The 21,184-nt window shown below is 44.5% G+C and overlaps 1 protein-coding gene across 1 annotated transcript in view; it reads left to right on the top strand.

Annotated features, from left to right (window-relative positions):
- Positions 1–218: 218 nt before the first annotated feature.
- Positions 219–21,184, top strand: part of SPATA18 (spermatogenesis associated 18) — a 30,738-nt gene continuing 9,772 nt past the window's right edge. Inside the window, exons 1-9 of the mRNA XM_081092997.1 lie at positions 219–438; positions 5,916–6,021; positions 6,134–6,249; positions 7,647–7,759; positions 12,454–12,549; positions 14,194–14,541; positions 16,070–16,511; positions 18,080–18,238; positions 19,597–19,772. Coding sequence (XP_080949123.1) covers positions 352–438; positions 5,916–6,021; positions 6,134–6,249; positions 7,647–7,759; positions 12,454–12,549; positions 14,194–14,541; positions 16,070–16,511; positions 18,080–18,238; positions 19,597–19,772 — 1,643 coding nt within the window. The 5' untranslated portion in view covers positions 219–351. The remainder of the gene's footprint in view (positions 439–5,915; positions 6,022–6,133; positions 6,250–7,646; positions 7,760–12,453; positions 12,550–14,193; positions 14,542–16,069; positions 16,512–18,079; positions 18,239–19,596; positions 19,773–21,184) is intronic.

Below are 21,184 nucleotides of genomic sequence, written 5' to 3'. Positions count from 1 at the left end.
GCCTCGGTGCCCGGGGCGCGCGTCCCTAGCAGCCGCCGCCCACGTCAAGGTTTGTTTAATAATCGCCCGGGGATTTAAGGCCTGGGCTCGCGGCGGGCCGCGGGGGAGCCAGGAGACCGCGCCGGGCAGCGGATGAGGCGCGGAGGCTGTGGCCCAGGGCACCTCCCCCCGGCTTCCCCAAACCCTGCCCGGTCAGACCCGAGGGGGAGGATGGAAACATCGGCCGAACTCTGAGCCCCTCAGGAAGATAACACCCTTCCCGCCCAGCCGCCCTGCGGTCCAGCGGAGGCCACCGACCCGTTCCCCCCAAGTCTCCATCTCCCCGAGCCGGACCGAGCGGAAAAACCAGCGATGGCGGAAACCCTGAGGAAACTGGTCTCCAACGATTTTTTACGAACGATGTACGAGAACCTGGAGTGCTGGCAGAGGGATTACAACGTGAGTCGGCGTGGGAGAGCCTGGGCTGGCTTTCCCTCCTTACACAGCCCTCCGCGGGGGGTTTTTAGGCCTGGCATCGGGGTGCCGCTTTGCAAAGCCCCGGGGATTGTGATGGCGGGGAAGGCAGGACCGGCAGGTGTCTGCTGGCGGCGCCGTTTTCTTCCCGCGACGCGAGGCGGCGCTGGGGATGCGCTCCGGCCCGAGTGAGCTGTAGAGAGCGCAGCCCCTTTAGTGGTAACCAAGGACGCTGGCGGCCCTAGCAACGGGAAAGGCCTTTGACCTGCCAGGGGTCTGAAGGTCAAGCCCTTCACGCTCCCTCCAGTCGCTTCCGCCAGCAATCCACCTCCCTATCGTCATTCATCTCGAATGTTTTTTGTTTGTTTGTTTTTTACTACACTCCAACCCCTGCTTCTCTGCAAGTCTCTCACTAGGAAGATACCAGGGGTTGCATCAGAATAGATTTTTAAAAGAACACACCCAGTATTTATTATCCAGAAGTGAGTGAAACCGTCACTTCTCAACATTGCGGGTTTCGCTGGTGTGCTGGTCCGCATGGCCTGTAGGCGCAGCTTCCACACCAAGGCAGACTTCAGAAGGCCTGTTGCCAGGGCGTCTGTACGAGGCCAATATTCTGTCATCGGACCCAGAGCGCTCTTCAAGTCTCTAACCCCCTCCCCACGGAGAAGATAGAACTCCAGTGCTAAATTTACTTGACATTTGGTCCGTCCGTCTTAAATAAGACCCTTCCACTCTTAATCGCAAGTAGAACTAACTGCGAGGCAGACAGAGCTGGGGACCCGGAATCAACACCCCTAGGTTCTGGGTCTGGTTCTGCTTGGTACTGCCTGAATGATCCGGGCTGTTTATGTAACCTCTCTGGGTCCCAGTGAAAGGGGAGAGACTGGACTAGATCATACATAACGTTCCTTCCGGATCTCAGTTTGTTGAGTCTCCAACCGCTTGTTACTAAAATCCCACAGGAAAAATGCAGCTGGCTGCCGTCCTGCGTCCCTTAGACTTTCCCACTCACCCTTTAACCAGAGCTCCCAAGGTGGGTGGGTAATTCAAGAACAACTACAGCTTTCTCCTGGGCCTTCCTTCCCAGTGTTAGTGTTTATCCCCTTTGTCCTCTTTTAAAGAACCCACACTGATGATTCCTTCTCCAAGATTGCCGGAAATTAAGGTTTACCTCTTTATCACAAAGGCCTTGGGTCCCTCCCATACCCACCCCCCCCACCCCCCCTTAAAAGTGCCTACTTGCTGCAAAGTCTCAGAATAATTGTTAGGCCCTATGACTGGACATCTCCATCTGAAGGTCCTGCAGACCCCCTAACCTGTCCCCAAAACAGCATCATTCCTATACCTCTCACTTGTTTCCAAACCTCCCAACTTCCTCCTCCGGCAATGCCAGCATCCGTGGGACCTTAGTAGATGCAGATGTGGTATGGGGCTCGGAAGGGCCTTTAGTGGACCCTTGGCGTCTCCACCGCCCTCAGCATCTATCAGCCAGATGTTAAAACTGCCTCCTGCCCTGCCAGGCAGACTCTCTAATCCAAACTCTAGCGTCTGCTTCTGCCAGACTGATTTTTGTAAAACGCAAAGCAAATCTGGCCGTGTCATACCCACGCGCCTTCACTCGCCCTGCTAAATCTTCCAGGGATGGGGTGAAGCCCAGAGGCCATGTGACGAATAAAGACTTTGCTGTTTGGTCCCTGGACCCTGTATTCCACTTTCCCCTATAATATACCTTGTTTCTTGCCCTGTTACCTGCTGTTTCTCCCCTTGAAATGCCCTAACCTCTTACCCCTCACCCATCACCAGTGTGAGTTTTGCCCCTTCAGCAGCTCACTATCTACCCAGAACCCTTAATCAACTATAAGGTAATTATTTAAGCCAGGTATGTTTCCCATTCTCCCTCCTGCTTCTCCAGCCAGTGAGCTCGTTGACAGCAGGCAACATTTCTAAATTTTTATTTATTTTTAAGATGGTGGTGTGTCCTGAGCTGCCAGCCCAAGTCTTTACATACAATAGAAACTCAATGATTTATGAATGAAGGAATTTTGAGAGTCTGTGCTTTGGAATTAGGAGATAGTATAATTAGTTCACACCTGTATTTTATTTACCTGTGTGAGTACATGTTTGGTAATGTGACCCTATTGAAACTTGAGTATCTTGGGCAATGCTTTGTGTTAGAAGTTGCAGCGTGTTGTGACATGTCTTGGGAACAGGAACTGACAGTATATTCTCTTCTGTTCTTTAAGTTGTGCAGACAAACATTTGGCAAACATTCCATTGAGCACGAACTTATACCAGGCATTTGGCAAGGCAAAGGAGCATCTATAATAAAAGTGTATAAAAGTGTAATATTCTAATTAGACCGGACGTCCTTCCAGACGGTCTTCCGGACGAAGCCAGAGCTGTGAGGGAAGCCCAGGTCTCAGGTGTCTGCTGGCAGCTGGAGGGAAGCCCAGGTCCCAGGTGCTGGAGGGAAGCCCGTGCCAGCAGCTGGGGGAAGGAAGGCTTACTCTTGCATGAATTTTGTGCATCGGGCCTCTAGTATTGTAACAATACCCTAATAATACTTTTAATTATTTTGTATCTCCTCTATTCTGCACCTAAGTTAGCTCATGAGATCAACCACCTCCTAGATACAAGCAACGGCGGCTCATATTTGAAATTTATTTTCTAGGGGAATGTGACTAATAAGTGGAGAACCAGATTTGAACCAATGTCTGCCTTATTCCTAAATCCACTGGTCCTTTCAATACCGAATGCCACTTCAAGGCACCAATTGTTGAACACTTCTGTCTCTGAGATGCTGAATATGCATTATTTTGATTTAATTCTCTTAACATTCTGCAAGGAATTATCTATCCTTATTTCTGGAGAGGAGATGGGCTCAGAGAGGCAACCTGTGCCGCATCACATAGAACTTGTGACAAGTGGCAAAGCTGAGACACTGCTTCAGGTCGGCATGACCCCTGGTACGTGGCATGGTCTAGCCAGGGGGCAGAAGGCTGAAAGGGGAATTGAAGGTCAGTGTTACAAGTGCAGGAGCGAAACAGCAAGGGCAGGGAGCTGCTGGTTCAACAAGGAAGGAATGGAGATAGCTGTGTAAGCTGTGTGCTCCAAATGTTCTAATCAAATTCAGTATTGGGCTAAGTCACGCATTCATTTATTCACTCATCCATCAAATATTGTTGGGCCCTTCGATTTGCTATGGATACAAGTGGCAATTGATACAAACACGAGACATGCAAAATCATTTTAAAAAAACACATAGTCTTCTTAGGAAAAAGGGAGAGACAGAGAAACAAATGGCTAAAACAGAAATAAATGCTACAACAGAGCTCGTCACCAGGTATTATTTACCCGGCATGGAAAAGAAGCCAGCAGCTCCCCTAGTAATGATGAGTCCATTCTATCTAAACTCCTTGGAAGGCCTGCCGACCTCTCTGACCTCCTGCGGTCACCTTGAGAACCTACTTTTGGTTCTCAAGGTTTTCAAATTCCTTTTTGTCATATGGCCTTTTCCCCTGCTGTTCCCACAACCCGACAAACTCCCTCTCTAGCCTCTGCATTCAGGACTTAATTCAGGACTTCTCCTCATCAGAGAAGCCTTCCCTAACCACCCTTCTCATTCCCTCTTTGCCACATCATCTAGTCTTCCCTCTACTCCCAGCAATAATCACCATCTAAAAGTCAGTATCCAGGAGGGGTGAGAGCATGAGTGGGGATGGGGGTTGGGGGGTAATGGGGGAATAAGGACACATATGTTATACCTTAATCAACAAAGAAAAAAAAAACATATAAAAACAATAAAAAAACATAAAAAATAAAAGTCAGTATCGTTTAGTGGTTAAGAGCATGGGATCTGGAACTAGGCAGCTAAGGTTCTGACCTCAGTTCTGACATTTTATTAGCTAAGCAATCTTGGGCAAGTTATTTAACTTCTGTGCATGTCAGTTTTCTCATCTGAAGTTGGGAATAGTAACAATGGTACTTCTATCTCGTAGTGTGCCATTGTGGGGCTTAACTGAGCCTATATATAGAAGCATGAATAATGCCTGGCACTTAGGAGGGATGTAATAAATCCAAAATGAGTGAATTGTCTATGTTCACTCATCCATCTAATTACTTACTGTGTTTGAATATATACTCTAGAATGCAGGGCTGGAAATACAACAGTGAATGATCAGGGCAGGCACAGCCTCTGTCCACAGGGCACTTCCCTTGTGATACCGATATGCATTTTTCTTGTCAACTTTTGGCCAGAGGTCATCTAAACTTTTCTTATCTATTCTAGTTTCTATCCTCCTTGTGAGGCACTTCCTGTCTCGGGATTTATAGTGCCCACTACTAGTGCCTTATAATGGCTTGAGATGACATATCAGTCTATGCATGTTTACTCCCACATGATTTGTTGGTTGCTTATGTCCCTTCCTTTAGTATTAGACTCAATGAGAGGTTTAGCTAATGAGAAAGAGTAGCAGTTCACCAAGGAGATGACAAAAGCAGGATAATAGCGACAAGACCTACCTCTTGGCTTCTTCATGTTCTGTTCTTACTGCTTAGATGTTCCACAGCCACTTGAACCAACCCTTTCCCCTAGTCTGCCAATTTCTTCTCACCTAGATTTCACTTCCTCTTGGGAAGAAGTCTTCTCTGACTTTCGAAGACAATGGGCTTTTGAGTAGACCTGTGTTCACCCCCATGGTAAGACTGACTATCCCACTGCAGGATAACTGTCTATCTCTTGTCTCCGCCACTCGTCTGCAAGTGCCATATGGCCTGGCCCATCTTTTTTGTCTTATTCTCCATTATCCTCAACCCAGCAATACCTGCTTACTGTTAACAAGTAGTGTTCTTTATGTACATATGGAACTTAGGTAGAGGACAAGAACCAATACAGCAGGTAAGTTAGGGAGCAATGATTTGTACTGTTATAAAAGGCTTATTCACTTTATGAAAGGACTTGTTGCAGGATTCTGTTGAGTAATAATGAGTCAGGGTTAATGATATTAAAATGACTCCCAAACCTTAGTGGTTTAAGACCCACAAGTACACTTTCTCAGTTATGTAACAGTCATTGTAAGTGTTCAATTAGGAGCTTCCCAAATCTTGTGGCTTTATCACCCGCTAAGCCTTTGGGGTCCTCTGCAGTTAGCTGGCAGATGGGGCAAGCAAAAAAGAAGAGAATCCCTCAAGAGGTTTTCTTCGGGGTCACACCCCAAAGTGGCACACATCACCTTCCTTCCCATGGACCTGAACTCAGTTACATGGCCCCACAAGCAAGCTGGGGAAAGCGCTCTAGCTGTGTGCCCAGAAGGCAAGGTAACCGTGTTTTGATGAATGCACAGCAGTGTTTGGCTCTGGGAGCATACCAGAGCCAGGCAGCCCTGGTATAAAGTGAGGCCCTTGTCTACCTGCCGTGGGGGTGAAGAATTACACTGATGTCTACTGTTTTGGCTTTGCAGACAAACTCATGTGATCAGAATCTAAGTTTTTGCCTGGAATTCATTGAACAAGTTGCCAAGATGCAGGGACAACTCTTTGGAATCCTCACTACAACAGCTCAAGAAGGTGAGTGTGGCCTGAACTTTCCCATCCAGCCCCCACCCCTTTTCTGTGTGCGCTCTGACTGAGTTGGCGTGCTTGGGTTTCTCTCGCTGACCTGATTTGTGGATTCTTCTAGGAGGACGTTATGATGGTGTGGAAGTAATCAAATCACGCCTTTTGCCTTGGCTGGAGACCGCCTTTACTGCTGCTTCCCTGGGAAAACCTATTGACAGCAAGGTCCCCTCTCTGCAGGTAAGGATGCTAAAGGATTCCCCTTGATTTTCAGCACCATGGTCAGGCTCTGTGAACTCAAACATTCATACGATATGGTTTTGACCTAGAGAGGGACTCAACTCTACTTGGGGAGTTGGGACACAGGCATAAAAGGTGAGTTCCTGTTTACAGTACTTTGGGGCATATTGGATTGAATTTTCTCCTAAGACAAACCTGGATTCAAATCTCAGCTTAGCTTACTCACTAGTGGGATGACCAGGCAAATCAATGAGCCTCAGCCTCCTCAGCTACAAAAAGGGCCTGGGGAGGATCTACATCTGAGACATTGCTTGGCCCACACAAGGCCTTAAATAGTAACTTTTAAACGATGAATTAGTCCTCCAGACAGGGTACCAAGGGGTCCAGGAGAGAAAGAGATTATCAGATGGGGAAAGCTCAGTATTCGGAACGAGTGAAATACAATTAATTGGAAAATTCCAAGATAAGAAGAAAGCTCAGTTCTGGTAGACTCACAGAGGGTCTCATATTTCGTGGTTGGTCTTGGTGGTTTCCATGGACAGTGTCAGTGTCTTAACAAGGGAAGATCAGACTGGAGACAGAACGCATACCTTGCTTAAGGCATTGGCATTATTATATTGGGGTAAGCAAAACATTAGTGACCTTGATTTTAAATGCTTACATGGATCTCCATAAAATTCTTTCCAAAATTAAAGCATGTCGAGCAGGCTGTTCTAAGCAACAGGGTCTCATGAGGTAGTGGCTGAAGGATTCTTCTTTGGAGGTCACCGGACAGAATTCTTGTCCCTCTTCCATAGTCCTGGTTAGGTTGTCTAACCTTTATTTTTTAGTGTCCACATTTGTTCAATGGGGACAATGCTTTTGCTGGCCTAATAGAGTCATTGTGAGAATTAAACGTGATAAGCATGAGAAGTAACAGATATGTGGTAAGTACAATAGTCATCAGTTGTCTTAAAGCAATCCACCCCCCGCCCCGGGGATTTTCATATGCTTTTGAAATTTTTACCCTCTATGCATGTTATTCTTGGTATAGACATATAGGATGATGTTTAAATGTCTGTTTTTAGAATCGAGGTATAACTTACCTACAGTGGCATCCATAGGTTGATGAATTGTGACAAATGCACATGTCCAGGTAACTCGCACTCCTATCAAGATCTAAAACATTTCCATCACTCCAGAGCATGCCTGTGCCACTTCCCAAGCATGCCCCTCTGCCCCCAGGGCAACCACTCCTCTGACTTTTATCATTCCAGGTTAATTTTGTCTGCCAGTGAATGGAACATACATTATATGCTTTTTTGTGCTTGACTTCCTTTGTTCAGCACAATACTTGTGCAACCTGTCTCTGCTATTTCATGTACTCAGACTATTTTTTGACGTGTGTATCTTTCTAGGACACGTTTGAAAGGGAGAGACAGAAAGAGGCTGGGGCTCGAGATCGGGAGATGAAACAATTAGAAGTGGAGCTGAGCGCAACTCATAATCAAATCAACCAGATTCAAGACGAGTAAGAGGAATGCAAGTTATCTTTTCCCAAAAAGAGTTGTTTGTTCTTCATTTAATTTTTAAGTGTGAAAGGAGACTCATGTAAAATATAGGCATTTGCTAATAAGTAATAAGTAATATGGTGTGTGTGTGTGTGTGTGTGTGTGTGTGTGTGTGTGTGTTGTGGCGTCAGTGTCTTTGAGTTTGGGGCCAGGATTTCCATATGATCCCTAAGGCCCTGGTCCCTTTGGCTCCATTCCTGGAGCCCCCCCTTTTCCATAGGCCTGTTGTCAGCCCATATTTATAAACAGAGGAAGATTGTTATATGAAAATCTATTTTCAGGGACGGAAATGAGAAAGGATGCAGAGGGAAAGGGTTAAGGAGGGTAAATAGAAAAATTAAGAGAAAGAGAGCAAAGGCAAGATGAAAGCAGGCTGCATGTATTTGTTTGTTGTACTTACTTGGGGGGTGGGACTGAGAGATCAGACTTTTTAAATGATGAATAATTCAAGATTCTGGAATAACTATTTGATATAAAAAAGTATTTTAAAAAGTTAAGCAGTGTCAGGCAGCATATCACATGCCTGGTATGTACAAAACCAGGGTAGCAAGGAATCACTGCAAAGAAAATTGCAAACTTTGGGTCATACTTGAGGAAGATAGACCTGTGTGTATGAAACTGCACTCAACACACCTAACACGAGCCCATCAATCAATAAGGTATTTCTCCTCCCACAGCATCGTTCCATTGCTGACATGTATGGGGAGGCAGGGGATTCTGTTTCTAACTAGTTCAGGCTAATGATGGAATAGGGTATGGCATTCTGCCTTGTTCTCTGATGAACTTTCCTCATGGAAAACATCTCTACTGACTTAGAAATTGCCTGATTAGAAAATACAAGTTTCTTTCTCAAAATGCATACAATAAATAAGAGTATGCAGATGAAAATCAAAAGAAAAAAAAAGATGAAAATCATCTGTTATCTCATCCCTGTTAATATTTTGGTATATTTTACTCCAGACCTTTTTCTTTGTGTGTGCTTGCATGCATCTCCACATCCCACCTCCCCTCATGCATTTTTCTAATTGGAGCCATCATCAATGACCAGTTTTATAGCTGCAACAAAGTTTACAACTGCAAAGTACAAAAAGGAGAATTCCTCTGAATTTCTACAACTCATTTCAACTAATGTCAGCTGATCTGGAGTGGGGCGAGGAGGGTCCTTAAATGTGCCACTTCTTTTCTGGTTTATGGTAGTTCTTTTTGTGTAAGTATTCAGTTAATTCCAAGTTCAGACTTTCCTTAGGGGCTGTGTTTGCTCTCTCAAGGGGTCTAATTGCCCTCCTGCTTCCTTAGACTGACATCTAGGAGTGAGGGATGCTGGGCCCGGAGGAGAGGGCCTTTGGTCGTGTTCTGCCTGCTGGGTTCTTGCCTCAGTTCCTCCTGGACACTGATGTATTGTGCTGCTAGAGGCTGAGTTGTGGCTTGTCTGGTTAGGTCACCTGGGGGCATTTACTGGCCTCTGCTGCTGATAACCAGGTCTCTCCATTTGCCTATGGTTGCTTGGGAGCTTGCTGATTCTCTCTTTTATCAGTAGCAATAGCAGCCAGGTTCCTACCTCTCTCTCTTGTCACTATGGATCAGTAGTTAGCTATAAGGGGCACCACGGACTAAGAAAAAAGGACTGTATGCATTTTTAAAACTTTTTATTTGGAAGTAATTTCAAATACAGAAAATTTGAAAGAATAGTACTAGGAACACCCATATACCTTTTCACATACATTTCCCCCTATTTGGTTGATCATGTGTGTGTTTCTCTTTATCTATGTACATGGCCCCTACCCCGCACCGTCCATTTGAAAGTTGCACACTGGAAGGTGCTTGTTGCTTTTCTCTGAATTTCCTGGTTTTGTTTTTGTTATGAACTCAGATGTGGCTCATATTCTATTTTTATTGAAGGCCCTACACATGATGGAGGCTGTTCCCCACCTTCTGTGGTAGTCAGCTCTCTCCCACTCCTCTTACTCTCCCTACCTCTGTCTCTAAAGCCAGGGTGTTACCTGTGGCGGAATGAGTGACCCACCCAAGGAGGTTCCCATGTCTGTCCTCAAGGAGACCAGTTTGGTTGTGACTCAGTTCCAAAGGTGCAGATTCCAATACAGTGCTGAGTGCGGACAGGTCTGCCCAGGCTTGATGAACTCTAGACGTGGAAAGACTGCAATATACTCATTGATTTTATGCCTGGACTCTGGTTAGGAGTCTCGCTTTTCTGCATTTCCTATACCCAGTCTATTAGAATAGAGTTGAATCTGCCTCCTAAGCATCCCACACACTGGTCCCTTTCTTTCTATTGCACTGCCATAGCCCTGGTTCAAGCTTCTAATACCTCTTGCCTCAACTCATTGCCTCCCAACTGGTTTCCCTGTTCCCATTCTTGCTCTATTACAAACCATTTCTCACATAGAACATGTAGATGTGTTTTTACTTTATTAAGTCATCACTCTGCTTACACGCTGTGAGCAGCCTTCCCAGGGCCCTGCACGCTCTGACCCCACCTCTCGCTTCACCCTCATCTCATGTCAGACTCCCCTCACCTAGTCTACTGTCCATTTCTTCTTCACTGTGAGGCCTTTGCCTGTGTTCCTTCAGAACAATGGCAGTCTTCCATGGGCTCTTTGCAAGGCTGCCTCTTGAGTATCTTCAGGCCTCAATTTAAATGTGACTTTCTCAGTGTCTGCTCGTGACCACTATACAGCAAAGGGTCTTTCTTCTTCCCCTGCTTAAGTTCCCTTTCACGATGACCTAACAATAGCACTTTCCACAATTTGGAACATTTAAACACTTGTTTGCATATTTGTGATCTGATGAACTGCATATTTGTGTTGATGTTTTGACACTGTTGTATCTTTAGCAGCCAGCATTGTGCCTGGCACTTAGTAAATTCTCAGTAATTTGATCAATGAATGAATAAGTCCATAATAAAAAATTTAAGAAGCTGCTCATCAGCTTAAAACAATTCTTGGCACATGAATGTTCCTCTTTTCTCTCTGTATGTCAGCCAAGGTTACCAAATTAACATGTATGTTTGCTTATATGTAAATCTACTCACACATATATGCCATGTTTTGAGAGGGGGAAAAAACCTACTTTATTCCTGTTCATACTCTTTCATTTCTTAGTCTATCTTGTTCTTTTAATTTTCTACAGTTTTCTCTTAATAAAATGTTTACTTTCCTCATATATACTTTTAAAAAACTATAACATATTCACGTTTGAATTAGATCACAACAATTTCCTGTCAACCTCCAGTAGGCCTGGAGTCATTGCAACTATGGCTTTGTTTTAGACTTTAGACATTTTGTTCGTTAATTTTCAGGTTTTTTTTGTGTGTGTGTGTGTGTGTGTGTGTGTGTGTGTGTGTGTTTGAAAAATCTACATTGTGACAGCACTGTTTTAGGTGCTCGGGATAAAGATATGAATAAAATAAAATCTTTGCCCTCAAGTAGTTCACAGTGTGTTTGTAATGAGGTTGTAAGTGTGAGCTGAGTGTGAAAGGAGCCCCAGAGAAGGGGAGACAAACTTTTCTTGAGAGAGTTAAGGGTGGTAGAGAGTAGCACTGGAAGGATGAGGACAACGGTGAGTTTAGATTTGCTCTCTCTTAGCCACAGGACTACTGTGGTGAAAGCGATGTTCCAGGGAGGTAGGGTCAGCTAAGTCAAGAAACCTTTGCCAACCCATGTCTCTCACTGCACTGGGGCAACCTAATTGAGGACCATTGGTCTTCATCCATTGCCATCCAGTACATTCCCATTTCCTTTTAAATTTAGACAGATGTAAAGAAATAGTATAATTTACTATGACATCTACAATGGATGGAGTCATTAAAACTAACAGTAACTGAGCTATGCAGAAAACGCAGGAAACTCGTGCTTAGTAAGTGATGGAAGTCAGAGACAGGAAGACATGAAATAGTTGGTAGTCAAGTATAATTGTGGAGGGCTTTATAGGTGGGCACATTTTTTTTTATATTTAGGAAGTCGAAAAATTAAGTCAAATTCAGCTTTATAGTGCAAAGTAATCAGAATAGGTATTAGTATATTACAGATAAGTGAAGATTTTATAGAGTAAGGCAATGTAGGGACTTGGTATAATTAGAACAGTGGTCAGCAAACTGCGGCTAGTGAGCCACGTGCGGCTCTTTGGCCCCATGAGTGTGGCTCTTCCACAAAATACCGACTTCTGCGCATGGGCCACAAAGTTTCAATCTCACTGTACGTGCGCGCCCGCACGTGGTATTTTGTGGAAGAGCCACACTCAAGGGGCCAAAGAGCCGCACGTGGCTGGTGAGCCACAGTTTGCTGACCACTGAATTAGAGCAAATGAATTAGGAGGGTGAAAAGGAGGAATTGAACAAGTATTTTTGTTCTTTACATTTTAATATGAATAATTACTACATAGTCTTTTAGGGGGTAGTAGATTTATAATTTCTTTGTGTTTGACATTGAAGAAGGATGTTAGAATGCTTTTGCATATAATTGCATTATAATATTTGTAATATCACCTGATTGAATGCAGATGTCTTATAATTTGATCTTGTTTATGTCGAATTTATATCATATGCCAAAAGTTCCCAAGAGAGAAAGAACCTATGCCTTGATTTAGAAAGTCTGCCTATTTTGGAAAATCTGTCTTTAGTTACTGATTTCTCTTACAGTCTGCCTGACTCTCCAAAGACTCTTGAAGCAACCAAGAACAGTTCGGCCATATCCCTTTTGGCTGCAGAGGAGGAAATAAATCAGCTAAAAAAGCAGTAAGGAAAAAAATACAAAAGACAGGAGCATTGCAGCCTGCTGATTAATCTTTGCATTTCGCTTTTTTGGTGTTCCATTACAATACGAAAGAATCTGTTCACAATCAAAGAGGAAAGGGAACAATATTTTTATTAGTGTTTTATATATTGTTCAAAAACGTTACCTACCTACTGGAGAGAATTTCCAAAGCACAGTGTAGTGTAAAGGAAACTAAAGACCCGCTCATAATTCCAGAACCAGTTACTGTTACCATCTGACATTTCTTCCAATTCATACATTAGAAATAGAGTTAAGGCTACAAAATAAGTGTAAGTTTATAACTTTGGACCCCAATTGTTCAGTTAACATTGTTTACCCCTTTTACTAAACAAACAAACAAACAAACAAACCTTCTGCAGAACTTACTTCTGAATAGGTGCATCATGTTCCATCATTTGGGTGTTTCTTTAATATCAACTATTTACTTTGATACCAATTTTCAGCATTGGAAATAACATTGTGATGATTTCTGTAGCAAATCTTAGTTAAATTTCTGGGTATTCTCTAAAGATAAATTTCTAGAAGGGGAAAACAAACACTGATAATTTAAGGTTATATACCTTCCTTGATTTTCATTTTGATTTTCCCTCCATCCCAAAGAGCAAGTAAACACTGTATTAAAAATATATATTACATATATTATATAATAATTTTTAAATATATAATATACTATATAATATATACTTATATTTAACATATAATATATAATATATACTATATATTTTTTAATATATGAATACTATTCTGTTGCTTCACACACATTCCAATTGTTCTGATTTCTTCAGGAATCCCCCTAAATTTTAGCTTGGAGAACTCTCCTATTTTCCATATCAATCTCCCCTTTCATCACTTTAATCTCTTATTCCTATTTGATATACCTTCTCAAATGCATTGATCAGATCACTCAGTGATTCTGTTCTTTACTGCTTCTAGCACAGCTTTGAATTCTGCTGTTGGTGTTTTTAGCTTCTCTACATCCTTCTCAATCTTACCCCTTACACTTCCGTCTCGCATCATTGTCATTTTCATCACAGCATGTCCTCTTTGTGTGGCTTTTGCTCCCGTTTTACGATGGCCGTGCCTCTTGGTATCTTTATGAGGATGCCAACATTATTTCTGAAGCTCCGCTTGCTTCTGGAATACATTGTTTTCGTGGGTCCACACTGCCACCAAGTCTTGGAGATGTTGTTCAATTTCCGTTGCAGTTTCTCCCCACAGTTCATAACACCTCCGCCCAGCGTCTGGACTAGGCTTTGGAGGTCAAATGCTTCTAGAATTTTGTGTGGTTCCTATCAGCCCAATCTAGAACAATATGACTACAGGCCCACTCTGCTTTTGCTGGAGGGTCTGCATAGCTTTCTTTTCTTCGGAAGTATTTTCCAATGCAAGCTGCAGAGGTGGAGTGGCCCCCTGACCCTGCAATCTACTCTTTGCTAATCTGTGTTTGCTCCTATGTATTTCCTTTAGAGCTGTCCAATGCAATAATGGCACACGAAGTAGAGTAGCCTCTGTTTTAAGTACTATGCCAACTGTTGCTTATTACCTTTCCTCCCTCCCTTGCTTCTTTCTTAACTTACAAAATAATTTATTTTTCCTCTCTTCAGGCTTAAATCTCTTCAAGCCCAGGAGGAGTCCCGCCACAGAGGCTCAGCGCATAGAGCCGCTGTGCAAAAGAGCTCAGAGCGAGGTGTGGAGCCCAGAGGTGCGGAGCTCAGAGGTGCGGAGTCCAGAGGCCCGGACCGGAGGATCTCGGAGTTGAGGCGGTCAGAGCATCGCAGCTCCGAAAAGCGCAGCGGCTTGGACAAGCGCATCTCCGGCTTGGACAAGCGTGACCGTGACCGTGACCGTGACCGGTGTGACCCCGAAGTGATATCCGATTATGAGAAGCAGGTCCGCTCGCTGAAGGACGAGATCGCTGCTCTGACGGCCGAAAAGTCTGCCCTCCAAGGAAGGTCCGACACATTCTCACACAGCTTCTCTCTTAGTGCCTGTGCTAGTGAAACAACACAGTAACTATGACTGTGGTTGGGAAACCAAGCAAAGTGACTCCCTTGAACCCAGACCCCAACAATACGGGAAGCTTTGAATGGTAAATTGTCTTCTCTATCTGACCCTTCGGAGAGAGAGAAACTACCTCCTGGATTGCCAAATCCAGGCACTCGTGGGTGTGGGGCTGACGTGGAAGCGTAAGGCATGGGGCTGAGCAATGTGAGAAAGGGAAGCTCTTCTGCTTGAAACCAGAGCTGAGCTGGCCGTAAGGCAAGAGGTGGTCCCCATACTGCGAGAATGTTCCAGGATTCGAGGGGCCGCTCTCTTAAGGCCCGAGAGTGCTCCCCGGGGAGGACCAGCTGTCGTTTTACTGTAGGGTGGTTCCCTCTGATGAAGGTGTAGGTACCTGCTCCTGTGGAATCCCTTTCTACCGATGGACAGACACTAAGGCAGGCCGTTCAAACAGTGTTGAGTGAGGACAAAGCAGGGTGTTTCTCTCTGTAGTCGTTGCAATGTTCCTTGTGCTGGCTACCCCCTCCCCTTCCCAGCCTGATAACATGCCCCGCCCGATTCAAGTTACTAAAGGCGCCCCCATGCCCGGTCCCCATGTCCCTAAATGTCACCTTAGAATTTCATGGTGGGGAATCACTCCTTCAGTGTTGAGCTGCTGCTGGCTCATGAATATACTCTGTACATTTCTGCCTCACTCTGAGTTTAGTGACATCCCACACCTTGCCCTATAGTTTCTTCTACAAAACCTCCTTTTTTTGGGGGGGGGGCATTGCCTTTGGGCTAGCTAGTCTGGTAATTCCTATTGTACTTGGTGGCCATAAACGTTTTACTGATATGGCGCTTTCCAATTCGCCAAGTACTTCCACCGGTATTATTATCAGCTCACCTGCTCTTCCCACCCCCCTCCTCCACCGCAGCCCGCAACAGTAGGTGGAAGCTCCGCAGGGGAGAAAGGATTTCAGTCGCTCCTTCTGGGGTGATGCTGCGGGGCCGGAACTACAGCACAGATTTCCTCATTGCTCAGTGTGCACCTCATTTTATACCATAAGCTCGCCAAGGCCGGGGCACGAAGCAAAGACAACTGGCTTCTCCTTTACCTCTGGCTTCCTGGCTGTGTGACTCCAGGGCCCCCACTAACTTTCCTGAGCTCCCAGGTCCTCATCCGTAACGTGGCCAACCATCAATGCTGGGCTCAGCGGCTGCGACAGGCTCAACAGGTGCTCAGGAGCGAGCGTGCTTTACCGAGCGGCCTGCGCCGGGCCAGCGCGTCTTGTTTCAGGGCTGTGGTCCCATCTGAGGCCGCGAGGAGACGGTGCCCGGGTCAGGCGCAGTGGAAGGCCCCGGAGGCAGCGGCTCTCGGGGCCTGCAGGGCCCGCGGCTCCTGAGCCTCCTCTGCAGTTGCCGTGGGGAGAAGCAGAGTCCAGGAGGGACAGAAACGTGAATCCAAGTGTTTCCCCGCTGATTCTTGCTTCCCAACAGGTCCGCCCGGAGCCAGTCTCCCAGCCTGGGCGCTCGCAGCCGCAGCCCCGCCGCTCGCAGCTGCAGCCCGGTCGCTCGCAGCCGCAGCCCAGGCGCTCGCAGCCCCAGCCGCAGCCCCAGCCGCAGCCGCAGTCGCAGCCGCAGAGGCAGCCGCAGCGAAAGCCGCAGCCGCAGTCACAGCCGCAGCCGCAGCCGCAGAGGCAGCCGCAGCCGCAGCCCCAGCGGCAGCCGCAGCCGGTCGGGCAGCCCCTCCAACGCGATGGTGAAGATCAGGACGCCGTCCCCGAACCGCGCCAAACTGTCCAGTGCGGCGCGCAAGGCCGCGCTCCTGTCCCGGTTCAGCGACGCCTACTCCCAGGCCCGCCTGGACGCGCAGTGCCTGCTGCGGCAATGCATCGACAACGCCGAGACCGTGCAGCGCATCATCTACATCGCCACCGTGGTGGGTGCGGGGACCCCTGGGCGCGCGCGGGACAGCGGGTTCGGGAAACTGAACAGCACAGCTGAAAAGGACTTAGATCCTGAGGTCCCCGCAGAGGGTGGGATTTCCATGCGTTCCCACCTCCCTTTTCTTCCTCCCTCTGTCCTTCCTTCCTTCCTTCCTTCCTTCCTTCCTTCCTTCCTTCCTTCCTTCCTTCCTTCCTTCCTTCCTTCCTCCCTCCCTCCTTCCTTCCCTCCCTCCCTCCCTCCTTCCCTCCCTCCCTCCCTCCTTCCTTCCTTCCCTCCCTCCCTCCTTCCTTCCCTCCCTCCCTCCCTCCTTCCTTCCTTCCATTGCAAGTATTTGGGATGAATCATTTTTTCACAATCAGTAACTATTCATATGTATTAATATATTGATATTGACCAGACATTTGTTGAAGGGTTTATAATTATAGGATAATCTGGAATGGTTATATACCTTAGTCGATGTGCATGGAATCTTCAAAATGGGCATGGATATACCAGTGTATATATGATTGCTAATGGCTATCATTTGATTGACTGCCTTCTGTTCTTCGAAAGATCAGAAGAGTAGTTACCCACACTGGGAACATAGCTAGTTGAATATGGCAGATTACAAAGTGCTCATCTGTAATCCTTAGTTCCCAAAGCAATTAAGGGTTGTTCCTTTGGTACCATATTGAGATACTGAGTTCAACATGAGAACAATTAAATATTAAATAAAACAGGACATTGGTATGAGAGCAGAATGATCAGAATCTACTGACCTTTATCCTGTATTTATGAATTGATGTCACGAGTCAGCTAACGAGGACCTGCGGGCCATATCTGACAGTGACCTAAATTTCTAAGAAAAATACCACCCAAGAGCTAAGACTGTAAGAATAGTTTTACATTTTTAAAGGGTTGTTAAAAAAAATGCGACAGACACAGTATGTGACCAGCAAAGCCTAAAATACGTATCTGGCTCTTTCCAGAAACAAGTTTGCCAGTGCCTGGTTTGAGAATCTCTTACGGGGTTGGTTAAAGCTCTGTGAGCATAGAGGCCATGTCTTGCATGTATAATTAGGTTTTCTCAGTGCTGACTATATAACAGGCATTTAATAAGTGTTTGTTGAATTAATATATGTCAAGAAACATGCCCAATACCTGCTATGTGTCTATGTATAGTAAACACTCAATTGATAATTTTCCTCTTATTTCTTAAGAGACAAGTAATATGGTGTTACTGTGGGATCATAGATAGCATCAGCTAGCATCTTCCAAATATTTATGTAACCACAGGTGATTTACTTCCTTGAACTTCTGTACCGTCCTGCACTCCTGGACCAAAACAATGGTCCGCTGTCTTAAAATGAGTGAACGTGAATGGTCTTATTTGTATTTATATCCTTTTCAAAATTGAGAGATATATTTTCTCCTAGATTAAAAATAGTTTTGACCATTTGTGTTTAGCTGTCAGAAAACCCATATAATGTTTAATTTTTGATGAATTTCTTCATTCCTTGCTTTGAACTTCTTTGCTCCTCTCGTCTCACCAAATAAATTTGCTGCAATTTTTATGTGCAGGAGGCATTCCATGTAGCTAAAATGGCGTTCAGACATTTCAAAATCCGCGTAAGGAAATCTTTGACACCATCTTATATGGGGGCAAATGACTTTGAGGATGCCGTCACGGAGTATATAATTTGTCACCTTGATCTATACGATTCCCAAAACAGTGTCAACGTAAGTGTTGGGTCTCTTCTTGGGGCTAGTTTGCTGCTAATGATATTTACATGGAATTTCAATAACTCAGGAGCCCATTCAGTGCTTCTTTAGGTAATGGAAAAGCAGAAACGAGCAGCACTCAAGTTACTTTGTAGAACCAGCCAATAATGGCTCTTTCTTTCTTAGACATTGTATGAAAGAAATATTTTGAGCTTGCTAGTTCTAGTCTTTAAATCAGTGATTTCCAACCAGTGTGCCGCAACACACTGATTGCTGCATGGATTTTTAAAACGTGAAATACCTGACTAGTTAGGGGCACTGACCTCTTTTCCCTTAGATTGTCAAGTAAAAAAGATGACAACAGTCAACACAACAATAGCTGTCCACTGTGAATGAATCAAAATTATACCTATATATTTTTAAATATATTTTATTGATTTTTTGCAGAGAGGAAGGGAGAGGGATAGAGAGTCAGAAACATCGATCATAGAGAGAGAAAAATCAATCAGCTGCCTCCTGCACACCCCCCATGGGGATGTACCCACAACCAAGGCACATGCCCCTGACCAGAATGGAACCTGGGACCCTTGAGTCCGCAGGCCGACGCTCTATCCACGGAGCCAAACCGGTCAGGGCATACCTATATATTTTTTTTTTTGTCAGATCGGCAAAAAATAAATTTTTTTGCTGTGCCGCAGAATTTTAGTAATTAGTTTGTGTGCCATGAGATGGAAAAAGATGAAAATTACTTCTTTAGTTGGGCCCTTAAAATCGGAAGATAGAACATCATTGTTCCTAAGATCTGGGGAAAGATAGGTGTGGATTTGCATCTGGCTCTGCCACTTACTAGCTGTGTGACCTTGCACATTTACTTAACCTCTCTGTTCTTTAGTTTTCTAATCTTTAAATGGGAACAGCAATAGTCACGACCCCGTCGAGTTCTTGAGGGGCTTAAGTGAAAGAAAGCAGGCCATTTGCTTAGCACAAGACCTGGCATATAGTGAACTCTCAATAAACGCAAGCTATTATAATTGGTATTACTATAGATTATGAACAAGTCAGAGTTCTGTGTGGGCATTATCATATAACTTGCCCAGAATTTTAAAAAGGGGAAAGAATAAATAAAAGCTACTGAGGGGTTTTTCTTTAGTTTTTTTGAGACTCTCCTGGCTGTTAATATGTCATTCGTATTCTGCCATCTTCCCCCGTTCCTATTCATATGGCTTCCTCCTTTTAGCACATGCACTCCTCTCGTTTTTAACTTGCGTTCACTCACACTTTCTTTCCCCAACTCCATCGGTCATAATGTCCTTGGGGTTGTCAGAGTTTCTGGCCACAGGATGGTAACAAGGGGATGCCATCTTTTTGTTTTTCAGGACGTGATTCGAGCCATGAATGTCAATCCCAAGATTTCATTCCCTCCGGAAGTTGATTTTTGCCTCCTCAGTAACTTCATCCAGGAGATATGTTGCATTGCCTTTGCGATGCAGACTTTAGAGCCACCCCTAGATATTGCATTTGGGGCCGATGGAGAAATGTTTAATGATTGCAAGTAAGAGACATAGGAGCAGAAGCTTTTTAATAGAAATAAGTGATCTCGTCTCTATTTTCTGGGAACAATTTAGGGAAAAGAACACTGGGTGGGGAAATCACCAGATACTACCTGATTTCCAGGCCCTGCCGTATACTTCTCTGTTACTACAGGACAGGGCCCTCTCCTGGGGTCACTTTCCTTCTCAGTCGAATGGGCTTCAGAGGGGACGATATGATTTTCATTGATCATATTGGTCTTGGGGAGAATTAATAAGTACCTGGAGCCTGTCTGGAACATTTTTAAAGAAAGGTACTATATAAATACAAGCACGTATTAATGTTTATTGTTTAAAACTTTTTAATTGAGGTATAATTAGCATATAACTCTATATGAGTTTCAGGTATACAACATAATGATGTGATTTTTATGTATTGCAACAACTGTCACCAGACATGGTTACACAATTTTTTTCTTGGGCTGAAAACGTTTAAGATTTACTCTTTTGGCAACTTTCAAATATGCAATACAGTATTATTAACTATAGTCATCACGGTGTACATTACATCTCTTGACTTATTTATTTTATACCTGAAAGTTTGTATCTTCTGACCCCCTTAACTCATTTTTCCCACCCCCCATGCCTCTGGCAACAACAAACCTGTTTTTTGGTTTTATATAAGGAATACAAGTGAGATCATAATGGTTTTGTCTTTCTCTGTCTGTCTTATATCTCTTAGCATAATGCCCTTAAGGTCCATTCATGTTGTTGCTAATGGCAAGCTTTCATTCTTTTTATGGCTGAATAATATTCCACTGTATATATGTGTCACATCTTCTTTATCTATTCGTCCATCAGTGGGCACTTACGTTGCTTCCATTTCTTTGCTATTGTAAAAATGCTGCAGTGTGCATGGGGGTGCATATATCTTTTCGAATTTGTGTTTCTGTTTTCTTCAGATAATACCCAGAAGTGGAATTGCTGGATTTTATGTTAGTTCTATTTTGAATTTTTTTGAGGAACCTCCATACTATTTTCCATAGTGACTGAGCCAATTTATGTCCCCACCCCCGCCACATTGCACAAGGGTTCCCTTTTCTCCACATCCTCGCCAACACTTATTTCTTGTCGTTTTGATAATAGCCATCCTAACAGGTGTGAGGTGACAGCTCCTTGTGGTTTTGAGTCACATTTCACTGATGATTAATGACGTTGAGCACCTTTTCATGTACCTGTTGGCCACCTGTCTATCTTCTTTGGAAAAATGTTCATTCAGATTATTGGCCCATTTTAAAATCAGATTGTTGTTTTCGTCTATTGGTTTTTATTGCGTTATTTAGACCAGGTTTCTCAAAGTATGGTGCATAGATCACCTGCATTGGAATTGCTCAAGATATTTGTTAAAACTGCAGATTCCTGGATCGCATGCCGT

The sequence above is a fragment of the Myotis nattereri genome (genome assembly GCF_964212035.1).
Source record: "Myotis nattereri genome assembly, chromosome: 1".
In the NCBI taxonomy this organism is placed as follows: domain Eukaryota; kingdom Metazoa; phylum Chordata; class Mammalia; order Chiroptera; family Vespertilionidae; genus Myotis; species Myotis nattereri.
Note: the sequence above shows the minus strand (reverse complement) of the source record. Positions and strands in the feature narration are given on the sequence as shown.